The sequence below is a fragment of the Chiloscyllium plagiosum genome, unplaced genomic scaffold (assembly GCF_037043375.1).
Source record: "Chiloscyllium plagiosum isolate Xiang-an unplaced genomic scaffold, Cpla_swu_hap1 HiC_scaffold_2, whole genome shotgun sequence".
NCBI classification, from domain to species: domain Eukaryota; kingdom Metazoa; phylum Chordata; class Chondrichthyes; order Orectolobiformes; family Hemiscylliidae; genus Chiloscyllium; species Chiloscyllium plagiosum.
In genome coordinates, this window is record NW_028270140.1 from 14,100,051 (window position 1) to 14,127,214 (window position 27,164).

Genomic DNA, 27,164 nt, shown 5'->3' on the forward strand with positions numbered 1-27,164 from the left:
CAAGGTGAGGGTGATAGGCTGGAGTCGGGTGGGGCGGAGAGGTCAGGAAGAAGATTGCAGGTTAGGAAGGCGGTGCTGAGTTCGAGGGATTTGACTGAGACAAGGTGGGGGGAGGGGAAATGAGGAAACTGGAGAAATCTGAGTTCATCCCTTGTGGTTGGAGGGTTCCCAGGCAGAAGATGAGGCGCTCTTCCTCCAACCGTCGTGTTGCCATGGTCGGGCGATGGAGGTCCATCTGGAACATGTCTGGAACTGTTCTGACTACAACTGGATAGATAAGAGTAAAAGCAAACAAAGGCATTGCCTCTGACCTGGACAATGAAAGGGATAATTTTTAAAGTACAGATTTGAGACAGCCCAGGGAATCCCTTGTGGACTTAATCTGTAAGCCTTTCTTGGTTCATCCCAGAGACTCTATTCGTTGATAGTCTGGAATAAAAAACCTCTTACAGACAGTTTAGTTTAATTTTAGTCATCCCCTTTATTTACCAATAGCATCACTGTTCCAATATAACACTCATACCTATAAGTTAAACTAACTAGGTTCTAATAGCCCAGGAGCGTAGGATATCACTCTTCCTTTAAGAACCCTCGCAGTCTACTCTGCTGTACTGTTACAAACAGGCTTCCTTTATTCAAAAAGTTTACAAAAACACTGCATGTTCTTAACTCGACAGATAACAGTGCAGGACAATAGTTCATAAGGGAGAGAAGTTAATCAACAGGTCTGTGTGCACTTGACTGATCACTCCTACAGGCTCTAAGCCATTCATCAGGTGGGAAAAACAAATCCAGCCATGTTAGGCATCTGCTGGTGAGATAAGTTCCTATCATAGAGAAGTACCAGTCCGAATTAAGTGGGAGATGTCAGAAGGTAACCTTGCACAACTCGCATGTCAGATACTTTTTTTTTATTTCAAAAAATATACTTTATTCATAAATATTTTGATCTGTACAATTGATGATGCCATACATACGTATACATTCAATTTCTTTACATACAGAGATTGGAATTAATCATTCGTATATACAGGTCTATACGTTTACCATCCATATATTTAGCTGAGGCGTCAGTGGAGCCCACTTACTGAGTGGGCCCCCTGTTCTTCTTTGGCAGGCAGACGTTACACGGTGGTCTTGCCCCACCGCGCCTTGGCGGCAGCTGTCCCAAGCTTCAGCGGGTCCCTCAACACGTAGTCCTGGACCTTGGAATGTGCCAGTCCGCAACAATCAGTCGGGGTCAGCTCCTTCAGCTGGAAGTTCAACAGGTTTCGGACGGACCAAAGAGCGTCTTTGACCGAGTTGATGAACCTCCAGGCACAGTTGATGTTTGTCTCGGTGTGCGTCCTGGGGAACAGACCGTAGAGTACGGAGTCCCGCGTCACGGAGCTGCTCGGGACAAATCTCGACAAACACCACTGCATTCGTCTCCAGACTTCCTTTGCGTAGGCACATTCCAGAAGGAGGTGTGTGACAGTCTCGTCCCCTCCACAGCCGCTTCAAGGGCAGCGTGCAGTGTGGCAGAGAGTCCAGACATGCAAATGGATCTCACAGGCAGAGCCCTTCTCACCACCAGCCAAGCCATGTCTTGGTACTTGTTGGAAAGTTCTGGCGATGAGGCATTCTGCCAAATGACTTTGACAGTCTGCCCAGGAAACGCTCAACAGGATCCGAAGGGTCTCAAGGACACTATGTGCTGACCACTTCCTGATGGTCAAAGGTGTTTTGCTCCATAAATTTCTCCACGAAGGACAGGTGATATGGAACGGTCCAACTACTTGGAGCGTTCCGTGGCAGCGAGGCCAAGCCCATCCTTTGCAACACCGGGGACAGGTAGAACCTTAGTACATAGTGACACTTGGTGTTTGCGTACCGGGATCCACACACAGCTTGATGCAGCCACACAAAGGTGACCATCAGGGTGAGGGTGGCATTGGGTGTGTGTTTTTCCCCGTTGCCCAGATCTTTATACATCGAGTCCCTTTGGACCTGATCCATCTTTGATCTCCATATAAAATGGAAGGTGGCCTAAGACTGATTAATGTGTACACCCCAGTGGGTAAGAGTGAACGGTTGGCCGTCCTGCAGCAGCTTCCACTGTTGCTGGCCGGATACTTCAACTGTATCATTGATGCAGATGGACGATCCACCGGGGGGTCAGTAAACTGGACATCAGAGTGAGGGTGGCATTAGGTGTGTGTTTTCCCCCGTTGCCCAGATCGTTGCGGGCTGGTAAGGGAACGTGGAAGCTGAACACCAAGCTGTTGACCCCAGGAAACATTGAGGAGCTCAAGAGGGACTACGCAGGTTGGAGAATCGTGAAGCCCCTCTTTGAGTCTCCAGCGGACTGTTGGGAAACAGTAAAAGGGGACATCAAGAGGTTCTTCATCCTCAAAGGTGTTCAGGAGGCGAGAGAGAAACAGGGAAAACTGTCTCCTGCTTTTTAAGCACTGAATCATTCTGTACCTGAGGCTGAGATGTTACAGCGACTATAGCCAGCAAGTATCACTCCATCCACATGAATCGGATGACAGTGTGTCTTGACCCATTTTGTTGATAACATCTGTGTCGTCCAAAATGTCTTTTGAGAAATCATCGATGTAGATGCAGCATTGCAGGCCAATGACTGAACAAGCGCCTCCTTTTTTAGCAAGGAGGAAATCTAGCATTTGCCGATTCTGAAGCATCATCATCCGTATCTCCTGTAAATCTTTGTTCACCAGCTTCAAAGCATGGGCAGTGAGTTGGCAAGTTTTCCGATGTCACACGCAAGGTCACTTATCTGATCTAGGGCCATCTCAACACTCCAGCCAGGAATAAGGCCTCCCAGCAACCTCGACCACCAGGTTTGTTGATGGAAGAAGTTGTGTAAGTCCCGTTTTGTTTTTCCTCTACTTTTTGTTCCATACTGATTCACATGTTGGTGGGCATTCCATTCATCATCTACTTCAGGAACTTCATGGTGGATGGTGAAAAGTGGTAAGGTGTGTACTAGGGCACAGCATCCACCCAGTCATTGGGTAGATATGGGTAGGCTTTGTTTTCACACAGCCAATGAAGGCTAAAAGGAGTTCCAAGGGTGCACTTCTGTGAGTGAATGACGAGTCCATTCAGAGCGAGAGCTGAATCTTGTAAACGGTGAGTGCTATCAAATATTCGATTGACTGAGTATATTGACGGATGGAGAGCAGGAGTACGACCAGAGTCTTTGATAATATTTTTGCACAGTTTTTGCTTTACTTGCCCATGTCGTGGGTACTGGAAATTCTTTCAATGCTCCATTTTAACAGCAGATCAATGTTAATGTTGAATCCTTCAGGTTTGTTAGTGCACTTCACACAGCGACGTGCTTCTTCTACCAAATGGGTTTTTCCATCACAAATGAGGGATTGCATAAGCAGGGTGAGTCCTATTTATACACTGTACATCAGAATGATGGAAGGGTGAGCAGATAACACTGTTTAGCTTGAATAAAGAAACCATTAGTAATAGGAGGAAGATTGGGAGTGCATAGTCTTTCTTCATCTTTCCAGCTTGTGTTGTTAATTACAGTAGCTACTGAATACAGGAAACGTGTAAAGGTATTTCTGTCAGTGGCAGTAGGTTGGATAGGAGAGGGTTCTGTTAAGAAAGTATAGGTGATCTCTCTCATAGGAATAAGTACTTTAGGGTTTGGTGATTTCGGTACTACGTGCTCAATTCTGCAATATGTACGGTTCATTTTGAGAGGGGAACAGACAAACATTTCAAAGTAACAATTTTCGGTTGACGGAGCGGATGAGGTTAAGGAATTGTGCCATCATGATGAATGGCATAGAAGTGTTGTGAGGATGACAATAAGGTTGAGAGTGATGTTTGAATATGCAATGTGAATAGTTTAAATGAGTTTCAGCTGGGCAGCTGCATTAATGACTTCCAATGGTATTAGTAAGAGTTTCATTTATACAGTCACATTGGAGTTTTAGCCGGTCTGAGATATCACAGATGGGTTGGTTACATCTGGGCATAAGCACTTGGGTTGGGTTTTCATCAAATGCCTGTATCAGTACTAACACTAGGACTGTGAGGGGGATACAAGCTTGCAATGTACTTTGTAGACCCATGTTGAGTGTCCTTCTACTTTTACTGCAGTTTCAGTTGTCAGAAGTGCTTTATAAGGACCTTTCCAGCGGGGGCCCAATTTTTCACAATTAAAGTCTTTCAATAGTATGTAGTCAGCAGGGTTAATGTCTTTAAACACTGGAGCTGTTTCTTCTTCCTTCCCTAGTAGTCGATGAGCTTCTTGGTTCTGTTGATGATAAGATTGCAATGCTTTGGTTAGCTTAATCAGGTACCTGTGCTTCTCTTCTAACATGACATGCACATCAACAGGGTGTTGGGCAGTTAATGATGCAGACTAGGGAGTCCTCAGGGGCTTTCCATATATCAGTTCAGCCACCGAGAATCCCGTCTTGTTCTGTATCATGGTTCTCATGTTAAAAAGGGCAATTGGGAATACTTGCAGCCAATTAAGGCCCGTTTCTTCTACTAACTTGCTTAGCTGACCTTTTAAGGTACCATTGGCTCTTTCTACAATTCCCGCTGCTTGGGGATGGTTGGCACGATGGAATTTTAAATTACATTAGTTTGAATTTAATTTGCACTTCTGGTTGTTTTAAAGTTGAACTGAAATAGGTTTTTTTAAAAAAACTAGCAAGGTTTTGATTCTTTCAGCAGTGCATCATTTTCTTTCACCTTCTGGTTAAAGAGCACGAACTGGTTTTAAAAGCAGCAGTTAGCTTTGATCAAAATCAGTGGCCTTAAGTTCATTTATCAATGCAATTGTAACACTCCTAACACACAGGGACAAATGATTCACTGGGGGAAGGGCATGAGCCTGCTGTACAGTCCTCTCGTACACTGCGGATGTCTATTGTGATATGAATTGCTTAAGTGCTGTACTGGCACAAAATGTCAAGACCCTAGTTGGGTTATTGCAGGCAAATCTGAGCAGAGCACATTAGAGTGAATAGAAGCCCTCAGAGACAATGCAAATGACATTTACAAGAATGACACCAGAGCCGAAAGAGTTTGGTATATGGGAAAACCAAAGAAATAGTTTTTTTGTCCTTAAAGCAGAGTTTAAGAGAATAATTGATAGAAGTGTTCAAAAACATGAAGGACTTTGTTGCAAATAAAACAAAACCATTTCCAGTGTTAGAGAGGTCAGTGGACCTAGATTTAGGATATTTTGCAAAAGAGCTAGAGGCAACTTGAGGATTTATTTTGTTTTGTTTTGCAAAGAACAAAACATTTGATCAAGAATGCCTGAAAGAATGTTGAAAAGAGATTCCGTAATAACTTTCAAAAGGAATACATATCCGAAGGCTATCAAATTGGAAAAGAAGGCATACCAAGTAGCCAAAACAGCATGAAACTAGAAGACTGGGAAAACTTTAAAGGTCAACAGAAAGCCACAAAAAGAGCTATAAAGAAAGGTAAGATAGAACATGAGAAAAAAACTAGCACAGAATATAAAAACAGATAGCAAAAGTTTCTATAAATACATAAAACAAAAAAGAGTGGCTAAAGTAAATGTTGGTCCTTTAGAGGATGAGAAGGGGCATTTAGTTATAGAATATGATGAACTGGCCGAGGTATTGAACAGGTATTTTGTATAGGTCTTCAAAGTGGAGGACACTAATAACATGCCAGTAATTGACAAAAAGTCAAAGATAAGTGAGGACCTGGAAGCAATCATTATTACAAAAGCGGTAGTGTTGGGAAAGCTAATGGAGCTAAGGATAGACAAGTCTCCTGGCCCCGATGGAATGCATCCCAGGGTACTAAAAGAGATGGTGGGAGAAATAGCAAGTGCACTGGTGGTAATTTTCCAAAATTTGTTGGACTCTGGGGCAGTCCCAGCAGATTGGAAAACAACAAATGTGACACCACTATTTAAAAATGGAGGTAGACAAATGGGTACTTATAAACTGGTTAGCTTAATCTCTGTAGTGGGGAAGATTATTGAGTCTATTATCAAGGAAGAAATAGCAAAGTATCTCGATAAAAATTGTCCCATTAGGCAGATGCAGCATGGGTTCATGAAGGGCACGTCATGCTTAACAAATTTTTTGGAATTCTATGAAGACATTATGAGCGTGGTGGACATTGGGGACCCAGTGGATGTGGTGTACCTAGATTTCCAAAAGGCTTTCAACAAGGTGCCGCACAAGAGGCTGCTGCTTAAGATAATGATGCATGGTGTTACAGGTAGAGTATTAGCATAGATAGAGGGTTAATTGACTAACAGGAATCAAAGAGTGGGGATAAATGAGTGCAATTCTGCTTGGCAATCAGTGACTAGTAGTGTGCCTCAGGGATTAGTGTTGGGATTGCAATTATTCACAATTTATGCAGATGATTTGGAGTTGGGGATCACGTGTAGTGTGTCAAAGTTTGCACATGGCACTAAGACAAGTGGCAGAGCAAAGTGTGCAAGGGACTGTGAAACATAGAGACTTTGAGTGAGTGGGCAAAGGTCTGAATCATAGAATCCCTACAGTGTGGAAACTGGCCATTTGGCCCAACAAGTCCACACCCAACTCTCCAAAGAGTAACCTACCCAAACCCCATTCCCTACCCGAATATTCTATATTTACTCCTGACAAATGCACCTAACCTACACATCCCTGAATACTCTGAGCGATTTAGCATGGCCAATTCACCTAACCTGCACATCTTTGACCTGTGGGAGGAAACCAATGCAGACACGAGGAAAATGTGCAAACTCCACACGGACAGTCACCCGAGGCTGGAATTGAACCCAGGTCCCTGGAACTGTGAGGCAGCAGTGCTAACCAATGAGCCACCATGCTGCCCCTGACAGATGGAATACAATGTTAATAAATGTTAAGTCACCCATTTCGGTAGGAGTAACAGTAAAAAGGTCACTACTTGAACGGTAAAAAGTTGCAGCATGCTGCTATGCACAGGGACCTGGGTGTCCTTGTGCATGAATCACAGAAGGTTGGTCTGCAGGTAGGAAGGCAAATGGAATTTTGTCCTTCATTGCTAAAGGGATTGAGTTTTAAAAACAAGGAGGTTATGTTGCAGCTGTACAGGATGCTGGTGAGGCCACAGCTGGAGTACTATGTGCAGTTTTGGTCTCCTTGCTTGAGAAAGGATGTACTGGCACTGGAGGGGTGCAGAGTAGGTTCACTAGGTTGATTCCGGAGTTGAGGGGGTTGTCTTATGAGGAGAGACTGAGTAAACTGGGATTAAATTCATTGGCATTCAGAAGAATGAGGGGGATCTTATAGAAACATATGAAATTATGAAGGGAATAGATATTGTAGAAGTTGAAAGGATGTTTCCACTGGCAGGTGAAACTAGGACAAGAGGGCATAGCCTCAAGATTACAGGGAGCAGATTTAGGACTGAATTGAGAAGGAACATCTTCACCCAGAGGGTTGTGAATCTATGGAATTCATTGCCCAGTGGTAGTGGATACTACTTCAGTGAACGTTTTTAAAAGATAGATTTTTTTTAACAATAAGGGAACTAAGGGATACAGTGAGAGGGTGGGTAAGTGGATCTGAGACCATGAAAAGATCAGCCATGAATGGCGGAGCAGGCTCGAAGGGTCAGACAGCCTTATTCCTGCTTCTAGTTCTTATGTTCTTATGAAGTGAAATACCATACAGGGTAATGGAGAAGGAGCAGAGAGTGGGATTAATTGGCTAGCTCTCCAAAAAAGCTGGCTTAATTGACAAAATAGTTGCCTTTATTTTGAGTTATTGGTGGGAGGAGTAAATGTTTAGTTGAGGATAATGAGGTCAAAGAGAGAGTAAGTGAATTGTTGATCAGATCATTGACTCCACAAGTACGTATTTTGAACAAAGGACAAATGGTTGAGTAACTGGCAATTTAAAACATTTGATTAGGGACATCTCTTCTTATTTTAGTACAGCACTGAGATTGAAATGGGGCATGGGAATATGGATTGTATGATAATTTATAGAAAGGTGAAGTTGAGGATTATCAGATCAGAGAGCAGATTCGATGGGCCAAATAATTTTACAGATTATGACAAGTTCAAGAACGTGATCAAAGATGATCTAACATGATTGTGAGGGTAGTGAGCCTGTATAACGTGGAAAGAGTTTGTTCCTGTGTGTATGGGCTGGAGAGTGGGAGAAGGTTAGCACCAAATATGAACACTAACTTAGGCCATTTGGACTCACTAGCCTGTTTTTCCACTGTTTCTGAAAAGCAATTTTTTTCATTAAAATTGTAGGATTAGACTGTATTGTCCTCACATTTTTCTCTGCACACAACAAAATTATAAGCATGCATGAGTGTTTTAGCAGAACTAGTAAAAATTCTAACTGTCAGCTAACTATTATCTACATGTGGTCTATTTTTGTTTTTCTCTATATGGCTTCGGCAAGTCAGAGGTGAAAAATTGGGCAGATCTTTATCGTATTTCTCTATTTCATAAGAGATATCGCCTTCTATTTTGGAAAATACAAATATGTAGTGGAGGGGTCTCTTTAATTCACAATTATCAAGGAATAAAGTTTTGAAAACAAGTCACTGATTTCAGTGCTGGAAATACAATAGCATCTCAGAGGATTCATGGTTGCTGAGTGTTTTGCTCCCATGACTGGAATATGCGAGTCATATTTTGCTAAGGAATTACACTTTGGAAGTTTCATTGCTCTCTTAACAACGGGTGGCACGGTGGCTCAGTGGTTAGCACTGCTGCCTCACAGCACCAGGGCCCCAGGTTCAATTCCAGCCTTGGCCAACTGTCTATGTGGAGTTTGCACATTCTCCCCGTGTGTGTGTGGGTTTCCTACTACAGTCAGGTGAATTAGTCATGCTAAATTGCCCATAGTGTTAGGTGCATTAGTCCGAGAGAAGTGGGTCTGGTTGGGTTACTCTTTGGAGGGTTGGTGTGGACTGGTAGAGCCGTAGGGCCTGTTTCCACACTGTAGGGAATCTAATCAAATCTAAAAACAGATTGAGGGTGGCCCAATAGCTCAAGCAGTTAAGTGCCTGACTCACAACCAAATGTCAGCCCAAATCTTGAGACTGGCTGTCATTCACATTGCTCTGTCTAAATTATCAGATCGTTGACTTGAACCCTGGACTGTGTGGAAATATTCTATTTGAAGAGAAGGGAAAAGGGAGATTGTTTGGTTTGTTACACTTCAATTAAAATTGTAGAAAAGTGGTCATAAGAATCACCAATGAGGATTATGATTAAATCTCAATCTTGAATATCTGCTCACAACTCTTCACACCAAATTTAAAGAACAAGAAGAGAAAAAAAGAGAAGATAAGGCAAATAAATAAGTTTTACCAAAATCTGTTAAATGCTCAGTGCTTGCAAAATATTATGTAATGCCAAAATGTCAGCAAGAAAGGAATCCAATATTCTATTAACAAAAGCATTACTGATTAAACAAATTGAACTTTTAAAATGCTGCACTTTGAAACTATGTGTGTCAATCCCATGATATATAAACAGTGGGATGATACAACACAACTGAGATATCAGGCACACTGATTGCTTGGTTGAATTGCAAAATCCTCCAATCTGTTGTTGGCTTAAACTTACACCTATTTAATTTTCTATATATGCTTAAGAGTATTAGCTGTAGCACAAATAGATTCAAAGAGGGAAAATCTAACTTCCAAGAGCAAATGGGTTTTGATCATGTAGGATGTTAAATGTGGGAATCACAGGGATCATGCAAGAACAAAAGTAGATAGGCAGAACCTTGTGGACTTGTAAAATTCCGATAAGTTGTGAGCATTTCCAGGTCCCAATTTGTTTGGGTTTGCATTGTTCCAGCATAGGAGCTCTTCTACATGGTGGTCAATTAGTAGACTACCTCCATTTCACCATCAAAGTGATGGTGGAACAGGGAAGCATGTGGGCCAACAAAAATATCTACCTGGCAAACCCAGCTGATGATAATCTATGATCAGTCAGATTCCAGCATGTAACCTGGCTTGTTTGACCATACGATTCAATTTTGCAATTTGATTACCAATGTGCTGAGTCACTGATCATTTACATGTGATGCTGCTAATATGCTTTTAGTAAAATAAATAGGTTTTTACATAAAGGAAAGAAAGATCTATTTATATTTTTTTTTAGATTAGATTACAGTGTGGAAACAGGCCCTTCGGCCCAACAAGTCCACACCGACCCGCCAAAGCGAAACCCACCCATACCCCTACATTTACCCCTTACCTAACACTACGGGCAATTTAGTATGGCCAATTCACCTAACCTGCACATCTTTGGACTGTGGGAGGAAACCGGAGCACCCGGAGGAAACCCACGCAGACACGGGGAGAACGTGCAAACTCCACACAGTCAGTCGCCTGAGTCGGGAATTGAACCCGGGTCTCTGGCGCTGCGAGGCAGCAGTGCTAACCACTGTGCCACCGTGCCGCCCACAAATATGACAATTATGAAAGATCTGACCAAAGGCAACAAGAAAAACATTTTCCCCAGCAATATCTTCCACCATCCCCGTGAAGTATCCTTCCTATTTTGACTTTAAAATGTTTTACTCAACTGACATGTTCATAAATTGTTCTTCTCCCTGAGACACATTTCAATGAATTCTAAGAAAATAAACTTATGGCTGCTAAAACAACATAATAATTCTTTCCATCTCTGATGGCCTGAAGACTGACAAAATAAATTACTCCTCTGCTAGAATGAAGCTATTCTTCTGAACTCAGTAGAAGAGGGTTGTTTTTCAGACTGGAGGCCTGTGACCAGTGCAGTGCCACAAGGATCGGTGCTGGGTCCTCTACTTTTCATCATTTATATAAATGATTTGGATGCGAGCAGATGAGGTATAGTTAGTAAGTTTGCAGATGACACCAAAATTGGAGGTGTAGTGGACAGCGAAGGTTACCTCAAATTACAACAGGATCTTGACCAGATGGGCCAATGGGCTGAGGAGTGGCAGATAGAGTTTAATTCAGATAAATGCGAGGTGCTGCATTTTGAGAAAGCAAATCTTAGCAGGACTTATATACTTAATGGTAAGGTCCTAGAGAGTGTTGCTGAACAAAGAGACCTTGGAGTGCAGGTTCATAGCTCTTTGAAAGTGGAGTAGCAGGTAGATAGGATAGTGAAGAAGGCGTTTGGTATGCTTTCTTTTATTGGTCAGAGTATTGAGTACAGGAGTTGGGACGTTATGTTGCGGCTGTACAGGACATTGGTTAGGCCATTGTTGAAATATTGCGTGCAATTCTGGTCTCCTTCCTATCATAAAGGTGTTGTGAAACTTGAAAGGGTTCAGAAAAGATTTACAATCATGTTGGCAGGGTTGGAGGATTTGAGCTATGGGGAGAGGCTGAACAGGTTGGGGCTGTTTTCCTTGGAGCGTCAGAGGTTGAAGGGTGACCTTATAGAGGTTTACAAAATTATGAGGGGCATGGATAGAATAAATAGACAAAGTCTTTTCCCTGGGCTGGGGGAGTCCAGAACTAGAGAGCATAGATTTAGGGTGAGAGGGGAAAGATATAAAAGGGACCTAAGAGGCAACTTTTTCACACTGAAGGTGGTATGTGTATGGATTGAGCTGCCAGAGGAAGTGGTGGAGGCTGGTACAATTGCAACATTTAAGAGGCATTTGGATGGGTATATGAATAGGAAGGGTTTGGAGGGCCGGGTGCTGGCAGGTGAGACTAGATTGGGTTGGAATATCTGGTTGGCATGGACGGGTTGGACCGAAGGGTCTGTTTCCATACTGTGCATCCCTATGACTCTATCTGTCTCTGTATATATCATAAAAGTTTCACTTAGAAATATTTATGCATTATCTTCCCAGGTAGATTGCTAGTCATTTAAACTGGAACATGCTTTCATAGGAGAGCTTTTTTGAACTCCAATTAAAAGTTACTTCTTGACCATCTCGAAACCAGTATCAGAAATTCAATTAACATGGCAAAACTTCCCAAGGCACGTTATAGAAGCACTACCAAACAAAATTTGGCATGAAGCATGAAGATTTATTAAGGCAGGTTACAATTGTTTAAGTCAAGGAGTTGGGTTTTATGGAGCCTCTTAAAAAGTGTACCGGTTTATGGGGTGGGATTTCCACAAAGTACAGCTTCGGCAGCTGAAGGAATGGCTACTAAAGATGGAATAATTGAAATCCATGATTTTCGAGAACCCAGAATTGGAGGAGTGCAGATCAGAGTTGTAAGGTTGATATAAGTTAGAGACATGGACGCATGAAGATAGAGGGATTTGAAAACAAGATTGCGAATTTTAAAATCCAGGTGTTATTCAACCAGGAACCAACACAGATCAGTGAGCACAGAGACAGTGGATGAACTAGAGTTTGCATGAGTTAAGATACAGGTAGTAAAATGTTTGAAATAAAAACATAAAGTGCTAAAGAAATGCGGCAAGTCTGGCAACATCTGTTGTGTGAGAAGTAGAGTTAATGTTTCAAGTCTAATGTGAACCTTCCTTGGAAACACTCTCATGATGAGCAATTTACACTTAGCATAGGACTTAGTTGTATCCCTTTAAAGTCTTTGATGGGCTCAAGTTTAGGGGCTGAAGATGGGATACCACATAGGAATGTATTAGAAAGTTGCACCTAAAAGTAACTAATGTATGAATTCAAGTTTCAGTAGCAGATAAGCTAAAACATTATAGATGTCCAAGTAGACATTCTTCATGAAGGCACAAATGTGTTTTTGGAAGCTCATCTTTGGATTAACTATAACAACAAGGTTATAAAGAGGGTGCAGATTTAGAGTAGCTTTTCCTCAGTGCACATTCAATGGGTCAAGGAGTCTCTTCTGTACTATATGAATCTATGATTCTGAAAGTATTCTTTTAATTCCACTTTCCAGCACTTGGTCAATAGCTTTGAATGTTAATGCATGTAAAGTGCTCGTCCAAATACTTTCCAAATGTTGAGGTTATCCACCTCAAATATTCTCCCAAGCACTGAATTCCAGATTCCCACCACCCTCATGGGTGGCACGGCTGCCTCACAGCACCAGGGACCCAGGTTCAATTCAACCTCAGGCAACTGTCTGTATGGAGTTTGCACATTTTCCCCATGTCTGCATGGGTTTCTTCGGGTGCTCCAGTTTCCTCCCACAATCCAAAGATATGCGGGCTAGGTGAATTGGCCATGCTAAATTGCCCATAGTGTTCAGGGATGTTTAGGTTACGTGTTAATATAGGGTAGGGGAATGGATCAGGGTGGGTTACTCTTCGAAGGGTCAGTGTGGACTTGTTGGGCTGAAGGGCCTGTTTCCACACTGTAGGAACTCTAAGTTTTCACCCCCAAATCTCCTCCAAGCCTCCTGCCCTTCACTCTAAAATTATGCAATCCACCCCCCATGCCTCATTGTTAATCCTTACTGATCATTATTGAAGAACAGATGCTTTCTATGCATCCTATCCATGACCCTCTTAATCTTATACACCTTAATCAGGTCCTCTCATGGGCTTCTCTGCTCCAATGAAAATAACCCATTGGTCACAAATTTTCAAGCTGGTCAAAAGTTTGCGACAGTAAATGAAATTTATAAACATACATTAAATCCAATTGTAGGTGTGGCCAAGTTTGAAATAAACTGCCAAATATTTTGACCTGAGCTGATTAGTTGGACAAGGTAGTGTCTTGATGTTTTAGACAATTCATGATCTCAGAACATTTTCCAACTACTGCTTTCTGGTGAATTAGATGGAGCTGCTTGTCAGATTTGTAAAGAGATCACAGTTTAAGAGAGATGCTTCCTTCAGTTATCCAGAAAAGAAAATGACTGTATTCTTCATGAAGAAAACACATCCAAAAGTGCTTTGATGAAATATTTTTGAAATCTTGTCACAATTGTAATATAGGAAATAATTTGCACACAGCAAGGTACACTGAGGTAATTACCAAATAATGTTGTTTGGGTGGTGTTGTTGTGAGCTAAGTATTGGCCATGAGAATAAGAAGAATTCCAAACTTTTCCTCAAATAGTGCCTTGGGATCTTTCACATCCACTTCAGAGAGCACTCAGGGCCTTGGCTTAAGATTTTTTCCAAAAGCTTAATTTATAAAGCTTTAATTAAGTACATAGAACATAGAACATTACAGCGCAGTACAGGCCCTTCAGCCCTCGATGTTGCACTGCCCTGTCTTACTAATCTGAAGCCCATCCATCTACACTATTCCATTTGCATCCATATGCCTGTCCAATGAAGACTTAAATGAACTTAAACTTGGCGAATCTACTACCATTGCAGGCAATGCATTCCATATCCAGTGCCTGGCACGAACCAACATTGGTGGCATACTGTGGAGAAAGGGAAAATTTTGTGACCACCAGCAAGCCTCAATATCACTGTGGTAATACCCACTGTCCAGTGAGCTACTCAACTTTCTGCTACCCTATAAGAACTTGAGCGGTCACGTGCTATCAGGAGCTTGGGGCATTAAATGCCTTGTTAACAAATTAATATGCCAGCTGAGTAACTGAAGATGTTGACAATGGAAAACAGTGGTGCCTGAGGTTGCAAAGTATAAGAATTAAGGTATTGTTAATGCTTATCACTGTGATTTGTAAATCAAGAGTCAGTATCATCCACTGTAGGGTAAACTTTATAATCCTATCATTGCTGTATCCAGTTACTTGTGTTGGATTATGTACTATTCAAGTTATCTGTTGTCAAATTGTCTAACCAATATGAGTGTTGACTCACATTTTGAATAATTTGTTCAGTATGTAGTCTCAATGAGAGAAGCCACTAAACTCCATTAAATGTACATGAGCTAACAATACAGTTGAACTGCACCAGCAAAGTCACTCATTCAATTGTAACCCTTAAGTTAAAGAAGTAGGATTTTGCATTGTAGAATGATTTTCCAGAGTCAGTCAGTATTTGTGAATTAATTACAACTGCTAGCTATAACAAGCTTTTTAACTTCTCAATGTTATTGAATAAAACAAAGTAGTCACTAGCATTAGAGATACCAGTCTTCAACAATTTTGACATTCTCCTTGTGATATCAACAAACTGACAGAGGCAGTGGATGCAGCAAAGTCTGTGGGCCCTGACAAACATTCTGGCAATAGTACTGAAGACTTGTGCTCCAGAACTTACCGCTCCCCTAGTTCTTTCAGTATAGTTACAATACTGGTTTCCACCCAACAATGTGGAAAATTGCCCAGGTATATTATGTACACAGAAAGCAGGATATTTTCAATCCAGCCAATTACTGGCCTATCAGTCTACTGTTGATCATCAGTAAAGTGATAGAAGATGTCATCAACAGTGCTTTAAAGCAGCACCTGCTCAGCAATAGCCTGCTCAGTGATGCCCAGTTTGGATTCTGCCAGGGCCACTCTGCTCCTGACCTCATTAACAGGCTTAGTTCAAACATGGACAAAAGAGCTGAATTACAGAGGGGAAGTGAGAGTGACAGTCTTTGGCATCAAAGAGCTGAGCAAAACTGTAATCAATGGGTATCGGGGCAAACTCTCTGGTGGTTAGAGTCATACCTAGCACTTAGGATGATGGTTATGGTTGTAGGAGGTCAGTCATCTCAGCTCCTGGGCCATCTCTGCAGGAGTTGCTCTCCTAACCCCAATCATTTTCAACTGCTTCATCAAAGACCTTCCATCCATCATAAGGAGATATTCAGTGATGATTGCTCAATTGCACCGTCACAACACTTCAGATACCAAAGCAGCCCATGTTCAATTGCGACAAAATCTGGACAATTTCCAAACTTGGGCTGACATGTGGCAACTAACATTCGGACCACACAAAAGCCAGGCAATGATCATCTCTGAAAAGAAACACACTAATCACCTTGACATTCAATGGTGTTACCATCACTGAATCCTCCTCTATCAACATCCCTGGAGTTACTATTGATCAGAAACTCAACTGAAATCACCATATAAACACAGTGGCTGCAAGAGCAGGTCACAGCCTAGAAATACTGTGGCAAGTAACTTACCTTCTGACTCCCCAAAGCCTGTTGATCATCTACAAAAGACAAGTCAGGAGTGTGATGGAAATCTCCCACTTGCCTAGATGGGCATGGCTCTAACAACATTCCAGACGCTTGACACCATCCACGACCACGCAGTCTGGATTGCTTGATTGGCACCACGCCAAAAGCATCCATTCCCTCCATCACCAAAGCTCAATAACAGCAGTGTGCACTGTCTACAAGATGCCCTGCAGAAATTCAACAGAGATCCTTAGACAGCACCTTCCAAACCCACAACCACTTCCATCTAGAAGAACAAGGACAGCAGATGCAGAGGAGCATCAACACATGCAAGTTTCCCTTCAAGCCACTCACCATCGTGATGTGGAAATACCCACTGTTGCTGGGTCAAAATCCTGTCCCTCAGGGCATTGTGTATCAACCTATAGCATATGGACTAAAGTGGTTCAAGAAGGAATCTCACCACCACCTTCTCATGGGCAACGAGGGTACAGGCAATAAACACTGGCCAACTAGCAATGCCCATGTCTCACAAGTAAGAAAGAAAAGAAAGGTTAAGGAACCAAAGTTAGTCCTTCTTAGATGATAAGAAGATAGAGAAAATAATGAAACAAATATAAGGTGACTGATGCATACCAGAGCCAGGCCAAATACAATAACATGAATGAAATAGTGAGAAGGAAAATATGACTGGCAAAGAGATATGTGAAATAGAATGCAATTAACATAAATGGGAACCCAAATATCATCTACCATGTAAATAGTGAAGAGGTAATAAGAGATGAGAAGGGGTCAGAAGTGGAACCCTTGGGTCACACTAAAAAAATCAAGAACTAGGGAAATAGAAGGTCAGTATAAATGTAAACACACATAGCAACCAACAGAGCTAATAACTTCTCAGAAGCAAGACAACTACACAGGGTGTTAATGTCATTACAAATAATGGAACGCAGGTAAAAACAAGGACTGCAGATGTTGGAAACCAGATTCTAGATTAGAGTGGTGCTGGAAAAGCACAGCAGTTCAGGCAGTAGGGAAATCGACGTTTCGGACAAAAGCCCTTCATCAATAAAACCATGCACGCAGGCAGGTGCACCCTACCTTGTGCGACAATGGGAAGACAATACCTCGAGCTAATAGTTAAACTTGAATAATAATTTCAGTTAAATGAGATTAAACAACTAGTTGGTAGTTAGAACAGTCCATGTCAGTAGAGTAAAACTGAGGAAAGAATTCCAGGCATATTCAGGGTCCACATAAAACCAGTGTATCCAGTAGTAGTAGGCTAAATAACCCATATGTACCCAGCCATGATATGCTGAATAACTGTAACAAATCAAGCAACTAGGCTGAGTAAATGTAGACTGTATAAAACCTTATATCCATCATTGTTCAGAAAGAGCAATTGTAGAGAGCTCAGCAGGGGCTGACTGGAGGCTGAACTCTCCCATGCGCATTAATTAAACTGCTTGAATTCAAAACTCAACAAACAGTGTCAAGGTCTTTTTTCAATATCCACTACATCTTTGGGAAGAAAGAGGTGCTAAATAAATACTAAGAGATGCAGAGCATGACTAGAATACTTAATAACTACTTTGTATCAGTGTTTACTGGGAGAAAAAGGATGCTAAGAAAATATCATTAGAAATAGCAATGGTAGAGATAATGATAGGATGAAAGTTAAGAGGCTGGATTTACTGAAAAGGGATGTACCGAATTAATTGAAAATTGGGGTAGCATGGTGATGTGGTTAATGGTTAGTGCTGCTACATCACAGCACCAGGCACCTGGGTTCAATTCCAGTCTTGGGAAACTGTGTGGAGTTTGCACATTCTTCCCACGTCTGAGTAGGTTTCCTCCCACAGTCCAAAGCTTTGCAGGTTATGTGGATTAGCTATGATAAATTGTCTGTAGTGTCCAGCACTGTGCGGGCCAGGTGGATTAGCCATTGGAATGCAGAGTCCCAAGGATAGGATAGGATAGGGGACTAAATCTGGTTGGGATGCTCTTTGGAGAACCAAAATGGACTTGATGGACTGAATGGACTGCTTCCACATTGTAGGGATTCTATGAAATGGTAGAGATAAATGTGAAAGGGTTTGTCGTAATCTTCCAATCATGCATAGATATAGGAGAGGTACCTAAGGAGTGGAGAGCAGCAAATATGCCACCCTTACTCAAGAACTGGCAGTAAATTCTACCCTATGCTGATACATAAGAACTTGGAGCAGGAGTAGGCCATCTGGCCCTTTGTGCCTGCTCTGCCATTCAATACGATCATGGCTGATCTTTTCGTGGCCTCAGTTCCACTTACCCACCCTCTCACTATAACCCTTAATTCCTTTACTGTTCAAAAAGATATCTATCTTAGCTTTGAAAGCATTTACTGAGGAAGCCTCAACTACTTCACTGGGCAGGGAATACATAGATTCACAAATCTTTGGGTGAAGAAGTTCCTTCTTAATTCAGTCCTAAATCTGCTCCTCCTAATTTTGAGGCTATGCCCTCTTATCCTAGTTTCACTCGCCAATGGAAACAATCTCTCTACTTCTATCTTATCTATTCCCTTCATAATTTTATGTTTCTCTAAGACTCCCCCCTCATTCCTCTAAATTCCAATGAATATGGCACCTAAGGGTGCAGGACTCCTCTTTACTGCACTGAAGCAAGGCTGACGCCTCCTTCAGGCTTTGGGACAGAGGCGAGCCAGAATGGTTCTGTATGGGGTGAAACAGCATTAATAAACTCATAAAGAAAATCAAACATGGCATTAAACAGGGACCTTCTGCTAAGCCTATTTTCCATTACCAAGGAAACTAGCTTCACCCCTCATATGTTTCACCCACTTTGTGTTTTTTTTAATTAAAACACTTTTCATGGAATGAATGATGCTGAATTTGGAAGTAAGAGGTCGGAGGGGGGTGATGGAGGTGCTTCTATTTGACCCTGGTTCACCAAGAGCCTATTTGTCACACAGAGCTGCTTGTCCAGACAGTATCCAGGGTGGACTGGGCTAAATCAAACATTCTTCCACATCCGGCAGAGAGTTTCCTCCACATCCAAACACGTCGGCTACTGTGGAGAAACGTTGATTCTCCTGCTCCTCGGATGCAGCCTGGCCTGTTGTGCTTTTCCAGCACCACACTCTTGATTCCCAACCTCATCTACTGTGTCCATTGCTCTCGATGTGATCTCCTCTACATTGGGGAGGTAGAATGCCAACTTGTGGAACGTTTCAGAGAACACCTCCAGGACACATGCACCAAACAACCCCACTGCCCTGTGGCCCACCACTTCAACTCCCCCTCCCACTCCACCAAGGACATGCAAATCCTGGGCCTCCTCCACCACCAAATCCTAGCCATCTGATGCCTGCAGGAAGAACGCTTCATCTTCTGCTTTGGGAGCCGGCACCCACACATCAACGTGGATTTCACCAGTTTCTTCATCTCTCCTCTCCCTACCTCATCCCAGATCTCACCCTCCAAATGGTCACCGCCCTCTTGAAATGTCCTACCTGTCCATCTTCCTTTTCACCTATCCTCCACACTCTGCTCCATCCTGTTACCATCACCGCCTCACAGCCTTCCCAACTACTTTCCCCTCCAGCCCTACCCATATCCCTATTTATCACCCAGCCCCTTCCCCCCAATATTCCTGATTTGGGGTTTATACCTGAAACGTCGGCTCTCCTGCTCCTTGGATGCTGTCTGACCTGCTGTGCTTTTCCAGCCCCACACTTGATCGAATGGATCTGTATGGGGTGAAACAGCATTAATAAACTCATAAAGAAAATCAAACATGGCATTAAACAGGGACCTTCTGCTAAGCCTATTTTCCATTACCATTCACCCCTCATATGTTTCACCCACTTTGTGTTTTTTTTAATTAAAACACTTTTCATGGAATGAATGATGCTGAATTTGGAAGTAAGAGGTCGGAGGGGGGTGATGGAGGTGCTTCTATTTGACCCTGGTTCACCAAGAGCCTATTTGTCACACAGAGCTGCTTGTCCAGACAGTATCCAGGGTGGACTGGGCTAAATCAAACATTCTTCCACATCCGGCAGAGAGTTTCCTCCACATCCAAACGCGTCAGCTACTGTGGAGAAACGTTGATTCTCCTGCTCCTCGGATGCAGCCTGGCCTGTTGTGCTTTTCCAGCACCACACTCTTGATTCCAACCTCATCTACTGTGTCCATTGCTCTGCAGTCCTCACTTTCAACATTGGTCAGAATGGGAGCCTCCCCTTGTTTGAATGAACTGTAAAGCCCCGTTAAGAGGTCTCAAAGTCCCTGTTTGATTTGGCAGCACTTTAAGCAGGCAGGCATGTGGCTTCGGGGCTTCAGCCGCGGCATCCTGACAGAGCTGAGCCGAGCTGTGACCAGTGAAGCGGGGCACACCATGCAGAGGAACCGGCCCCTGGCGAAGGTGTTTGTGAGCCGGCGGGTCCCACAGGAAGCGCTGAACCTGCTCCGAGACTCGGGCATGTGAGTGTTTTCATTACTACAGGATTCCTGGTCCAGAAAAATAATGTCAATGCCACTTATTTATTCAGATACTTTATAACCTTCATTGGTCAACTCTAACCTAACTCGCCAGCTACCTTATACTTAGGCTTTAAAAATTGAAATAGTTTAAATTAGGAGACATCCTTGGTACAGAGCAGGTGTTGATCAGCAGAGCAAGATACCCCAGCCCCTCAGTTCCAGAAAGCAAAGAACATTGGAGAGATCAAGATTGATTGCGTCTTTAAATTAAAGTTGTTTATTTGCTTTCTCATAAAGAAAATTGAAAGAATTCTTTTCCTTACCTGGGATGACTCTTCCCTAATCTCGAAGTTATTAACTATTAGAATTCTAATGGGCCATCTATTGCAGCAAAATTTAAATGTGCTAGAATATACAGCGAGTGTTTACATGGGTCAGGGAAGAGAAAGATCGTTTTGAAATGTTTAGGCGCTACTATCTCCCGCGGTAACTCAATCCAACATAAATCTGTTAGAGAAATGTTTGCAGCGCACAGTTTCAGTTGAGCGAAGTCGGCTCACAGATGTAATTAGACATAGGGACATGCACGATCCCCGTGGAAAGGGTGTCTCAGGCTAGTTAGAGTCCGTTAGAAAACGGAGTCTTACAAACTGAATAGTGATGGCGTGCTGTAGTTATCAACACGATATCTAGAAAACTAGCCAGAACTCCTAACCCTGATCGTTGTTCAATGACCCTCTGCCGTGATATACCTGATGTCAAATAGTGTGGTCAATGGAGGGAAGGTTGATAAGACCCTTCATCAGGTCTGGGGACAAGGAAGGGAGCACATAAGTAATTAGAGAGGCGGGGCATGGGACTAGGGAGAGGGGGGTGGTGGGGAAGGATGAGTGGGATGGTGTTAGGTGGTTGCAGATGGGGTAATCATGACGGGTTGGTGGGGAGGGATGGAGCTGATAGGTGAAGAGGAAGAAGGACAGGTTAGGTCAAGTCAGGGAGGCGGGAAGTACAGGGAGGACAGGACATGGGATGAAGCTAGGGGATGAAGAGATCTTAAAGCCGGTGAACTCTATGTTGAGGCTGTTGGGCTGTAAACTCCCAAAGCGAAATATAAGGTGTTGTTCACCCAGTTTGTGCTTGACCTCACTTTGATAGTGGAGGAGGCCCAGGATGAACATGTTGCTAGGGGAGTGGGAGGGGGTTGTTGAAATGGATGGCAACTGGAAGATTTTGTTGTTTGGTGCACTCCACACGCACCAATCAACACAGACTCAGAGATTGGTTCGCAGAGCAGGTTTTCTTTGGTTAAAGGTAGGTTAAATTTAGATTGATACCTGGGATGAATGGGTTGTCTTATGACAATAGATTGGACAGGCTGAACCTGTTTCTACTGGAGCTTAGAGAAGAGTGAGGAATGACCTGATTAAAGTATTTAAGATCCTGAGCAGTCTTGACAAGGTGGACAAAATTGGAAAAGGATGTGAAATAAAAACAAAAATGACTGGAAAACCTGGAAGACTGGAAAGGTCTGGCAGCATCTGTAGAGAGAAAGCACTTAATTCTTTGGGTCCAGTGACCCTTCTTCAGAACAATTCTGAAGAACTATTTTAAAATTAGGATTCACACTTTTAGGATCAAGGTGAGGAGAACTGCATTATGAAGTTGAAGGCATGTACTGTACCTTTAGATTAGATTGAGATTACCTACAGTGTGGAAACAGCCCTTTGGCCCAACAAGTCCACACTGACCCTCCAAAGAGTTACCTACCCAGACCCATTCCCCTATCACGGCCAATTAGCATGGCCAATTCACCTGACCTGCACATCTTTGGAATGTGGGAAGAAACTGGAGCATCCAGAGGAAACCCAAGCAAACTCCACGCAGACAGTCATCCGAGGCTGGAATTGAACCCGGGTGTCTGGTGCTGCGAGACAGCAATGCTAACCACTGAGCCACCATGCCACTCCTTAAGAGAGAGTGAATGCTGCTCTGAACTGAGATCTTACAGGCGTGTGTGTATATGACTAGATGGCAGTCCCAGAGTGTACTAGAAAATTGAAAATATGTAACATTTGGCTGTAAAATGGATACCTGAGTTTTGGTTGCTGTTTTGACAACAATTCAAATTTAACCAGTTTAAATTATGTCCCAGGATACAAAAGCCAAATTGAGTTTGAATTTATTGTTTGGCCAACATCAAACCAATGAGACAATCTGATATAAAGATGTGGGCATTTTGAAAATTGGTTATAGAGCAACTGCCATCGAGACAGACCCAAGAAACTAGGAAACAATCGTCATGAAAAGGTACCTTTTCATATGAAACATACTCGCAGTAAAAAGCAAGCAGACAACCCAGTAAATTTAGCAGCCCGGAAGAATGACATCACAGAAGACAACAGAGGCTGTGTGGTTTTGAAATAAAGTGGATATAATTTTAATAATTGCAACAGCATATTGTTATAGAGTTGGAGACAGGTAAGAAGTAGTTAAGAGAAAGGGGGCTTAGAGTTGTAAATAATTGTTCTTTAATGTTCATTTTTAGAGTTAAAAAATAAATTGATGCTGTTTTCTTTAAATAGTGGAATTTTGGATTTCTCTGTCACTCATATTTTAACAGATTACGAGGTGAAGTGAGCTTTAATTAACAGAGGGGTTCACTACAATGTTGTAACATCTGTTTCCTTTCAGAAGGTTTTCTGACTTTGAAACTCTGTGTTAGATGATAGTAGAAGCAGAATCATTGAATATTTTTAAGACAGAGGTAGATAAATTCTTGTTCGGCAAGGGAATCAAAGGTAATCAAGATGGATGGGAACATGGAATTTGGAACACAAGCAGAATGGCCATGATCTTATTGAATGCTGGAGCAAGCTTGAGGAGCTGAAGGATCTAGTTCTGTTCCAATTTCATATGTTTGTGTGTACACTGGCATCCAGATGCTCTCATATTCTGAAAACACAACATATCACATTTGCTGTAATTCTTTAATGTGTTTAATTAAATTTGATTACTTTAATTACCCATTTTAAATCTTTCATTCCTTGTTTAGATAAGAATTCTGTCAAAGGTGTCGAGAATCACAAATTTTATGCACTTGGTCAAAAAAGTGCATAAAGTACACCCAGCAACTATGTACGAACCAGTCAATTTATCCTTGGTGGTGGAGAAACTTTAAAAGCTAACACTTTAATAATCTCTTGGAACAAATATAGATCAATTAAGGAAAGTTAACACAAATCTGTTAAAGGTAAATTGTGAGCCCCTGCATTATTTTCTGTTCTGATTAGGTAACAGAAGGTTAATGCGGAAAATGCAGCTGATTTGATAACGTGCTGCATCAGCAAAGTTAGAGCCGATGGGAAGAAAAGAGTCAATAGCAGCAGTGACACAAAGTTGACTGAATAACAGGAAATTCAGTTGTAGTGAAGAATTGTTTTTCAGACTGGAGGAAGCTATATCATGAGAGAGGGAGTCCCTCAGGGTCCATGTTAGGACCATTGCTTTGCTTGATATTTATAATTGACCAAGACTTGGATATACAAAACTTGGAAGCTTTGGGAATCCTATGCTTTATGAATAGAGTATCAAAACAAGGAAATCACGGAATATTTTGTCCAGATCTGAGCACTATATGTGAACGTTGTAGAGAAGTTTCAGAAAAAAAATGTAGGGACTACAGTTAGCTGATCAAACAGACCAGTTGTTTTAAACGCATCGTTATCTCTCAAATAGCAATTATCTTCCTTTGTTACTTATCCTGGATTCCACTGATTGAGGTGAAATTTCTTCGGGCTCTTTTAAAGAAAAGGACATTCTCCACAAATTAAACCCTACTTAAAAATCCATGTTACAAGCCATGTATTCCTGCACTTCACAAGTGGGTTGCCACATTGTGAAAAAACAAGAGTTCTCCCATATTTCATCAGAATGTCCCATTCTCATGATGTACCACAGTTAATCAATGACAGTTCAATTAATGGGTTATCAACTGCATCAATTCAAAGTGCTTCAGATGAACTTTGACTTTATTCTTCAAGTGCAACTTGATACTGGTTTGAAATAAAATAGATAAAATCTTTAAAATCTTCTTTTGGATTAGAAGTTAAACCTCACTGATAGATACAAAGCAGTGTTATCCCTTTATTTATCCACTGGGCACATGTTTAATTAGGAATCCAGATGTGGATAATTGCCACACAGAAATAGAAATTGAGTAAAGACATCGTTGTTGGGCATGTACTCATTGACGCAAGCTTTGTTGTCTGGCCTGCCCTGGGTATCTTTATGGATTTCTCCAATAGGTTAGTTTCATCTTTATCTTCAAGCAAAGTCCCAGCATTATGTGAGGTCGATGGCCCTATGTTATCTGAGAATTTTGGAGTTCAAATTTATGATTAGGCCTGAGCAGACAAGTTGTGTTTGGGGTTAAGAGGTGTGTGTTGAGAATTGGGTGCAATAGTGAGGGGTTTGATTGAAGCATGGAGCATACAGGAATTATGATGGAGACCCATAGACTTCTAGCAGACATCCTCTGTTCCTAGCACCAGTTTGTTTTTGGGGAGGGGTGTAATGAAAGTTTTAGGCCCCTTTTATAGAATAAATTTATAATAAACATGCATCTATGTCACTTCTAGTGGGACAGAGACAATTCAACAATGTCATTTCAGTCTGCCCTGTCTGTGCAATTCCTGTTTAAAACACTGCTTTTGAGATTTGTATACCATCTGTATTCAGCCCTTCCTGCCTTGAAACTGCATAATGTCAGTGACAGGGAAGAGCAGGATAATTATATTTTCTTTTTCTACACCTAATACATATACCAGAGGTGCAACAAAATTTGAGCTGAAAATGTATTGCTGGAAAAGCACAGCAGGTCAGGCAGCATCCAGGCAACTTGCGGAACGTTTCAGAGAACACCTCTGGGACACCCGGACCAACCAACCCAACCATCCCGTGGCTCAACACTTCAACTCCCCCTCCCACTCCACCAAGGACATGCAGGTCCTTGGACTCCACCATCGCCAGACCATAGCAACACAACGGCTGGAGGAAGAGCGCCTCATCTTCCGCCTAGGAACCCTCCAACCACAAGGGATGAACTCAGATTTCTCCAGTTTCCTCATTTCCCCTCCCCCACCTTGTCTCAGTCAAATCCCTCGAACTCAGCACCGCCTTCCTAACCTGCAATCTTCTTCCTGACCTCTCCGCCCCCACCTCCATCCCCACTCCGGCCTATCACCCTTACCTTGACCTCCTTCCACCTATCACATTTCCAATGCCCAACCCCCAAGTCCCTCCTCCCTACCTTTTATCTTAGCCTGCTGGACACACTTTCCTCATTCCTGAAGAAGGGCTCATGCCCGAAACGTCGATTCTCCTGCTCCTTGGATGCTGCCTGACCAGCTGTGCTTTTCCAGCAACACATTTTCAGCTTTAATCTCCAGCATCTGCAGTCCTCACTTTCTCCTGCAACAAAGTTTCCCAGCATGCTCTGGCTACCGTCCCTGCACTGGCATACACCTGGTAGGGGCTCGCACTTTGACGAATGTGCAGAACCAAACAAGCTGTGTTCCTCAACACCTTTTAGGAAAGGGAATAGTTTTCAATCATAATATTTGCAATGGTCCTGGATCTCCCACAGATAACTGTAGTCCTGTAGGCAAGAGGAGTGGGCACTTGAGGGTGGAAGGAGTGCCAACTGCCCCTCAGCAAAGGTCTGAGGAATGTGAGGCTGATGCCCAGTAATAATAGTATCCTGTTTGTTCTGCATTGTTACATTTGGCCTATGCCTACTCCACAGGATACCAACTCTGCACAGTTATTTTAATGTCAAAGCTTTACAGAACATGCAGAGGAGATTAGTGACCAAACAGGTAGATGAGAGTAAACCAGTTGATGTGGTGTATATGGATTTCAGCAAGGCTTTCGATAAGGTTCCCCACAGTAGGCTATTATACAAAATGCGGAGGAATGGGATTGTGGGAGACATAGCAGTTTGGATCAGTAATTGGCTCGCTGAAAGAAAACAGAGGGTTATAGTTGATGGAACATGTTCATCTTGGTGTCCAGTTACTAGCGGCGTACTACAAGGGTTGGTGATGGGTCCACTGCTGTTCATCATTTTTATAAATGACCTGGATGAGGGCTTAGAAGGGTGGGTTAGTAAATTTGCGGATGACACTAAGGTCAGTGGAGTTGTGGATAGTGACGAAGGATGTAGCAGGTTGCAGAGAGACATAGATAGGATGCAGAGCTGGGCTGAGAGGTGGCAAATGGAGTTTAGTATGGACAAGTGTGAGGTGATACACTTTGGCCGGAGTAATCGGAATGCAAAGTACTGGGCTAATGGTAGGATTCTTGGGAGTGCAGATGAGCAGAGAGATCTTGGTGTCCATGTACACAGATCCCTGAAAGTTGCCACCTAGATTGACAGGGTTGTTAAGACGGCATACAGTGTTTTGGCCTTTATTAATAGAGGGATTGAGTTCTGGAACCAGGAGGTTATGCTGCAGCTGTACAAAGCTCTGGTACGGCCACACTTGGAGTATTGTGTACAGTTCTGGTCACCGCATTATAAGAAGGATGTAGAAGCTTTGGAAAGGATGCAGAGGAGATTTACTAGGATGTTGCCTGGTATGGAAGGAATGTCTTACGAGGAAAGGCTGAGGGCCTT

General features: G+C 42.5%; 1 protein-coding gene across 1 annotated transcript in view; it reads left to right on the forward strand.

The window, feature by feature from the left end:
• The first annotated feature begins 20,312 nt into the window (after positions 1-20,312).
• LOC122564573 (glyoxylate reductase/hydroxypyruvate reductase-like) overlaps positions 20,313-27,164 on the forward strand; it is a 39,445-nt gene continuing 32,593 nt past the window's right edge. Inside the window, exon 1 of the mRNA XM_043719675.2 lies at positions 20,313-20,488. Coding sequence (XP_043575610.2) covers positions 20,328-20,488 — 161 coding nt within the window. The 5' untranslated portion in view covers positions 20,313-20,327. The remainder of the gene's footprint in view (positions 20,489-27,164) is intronic.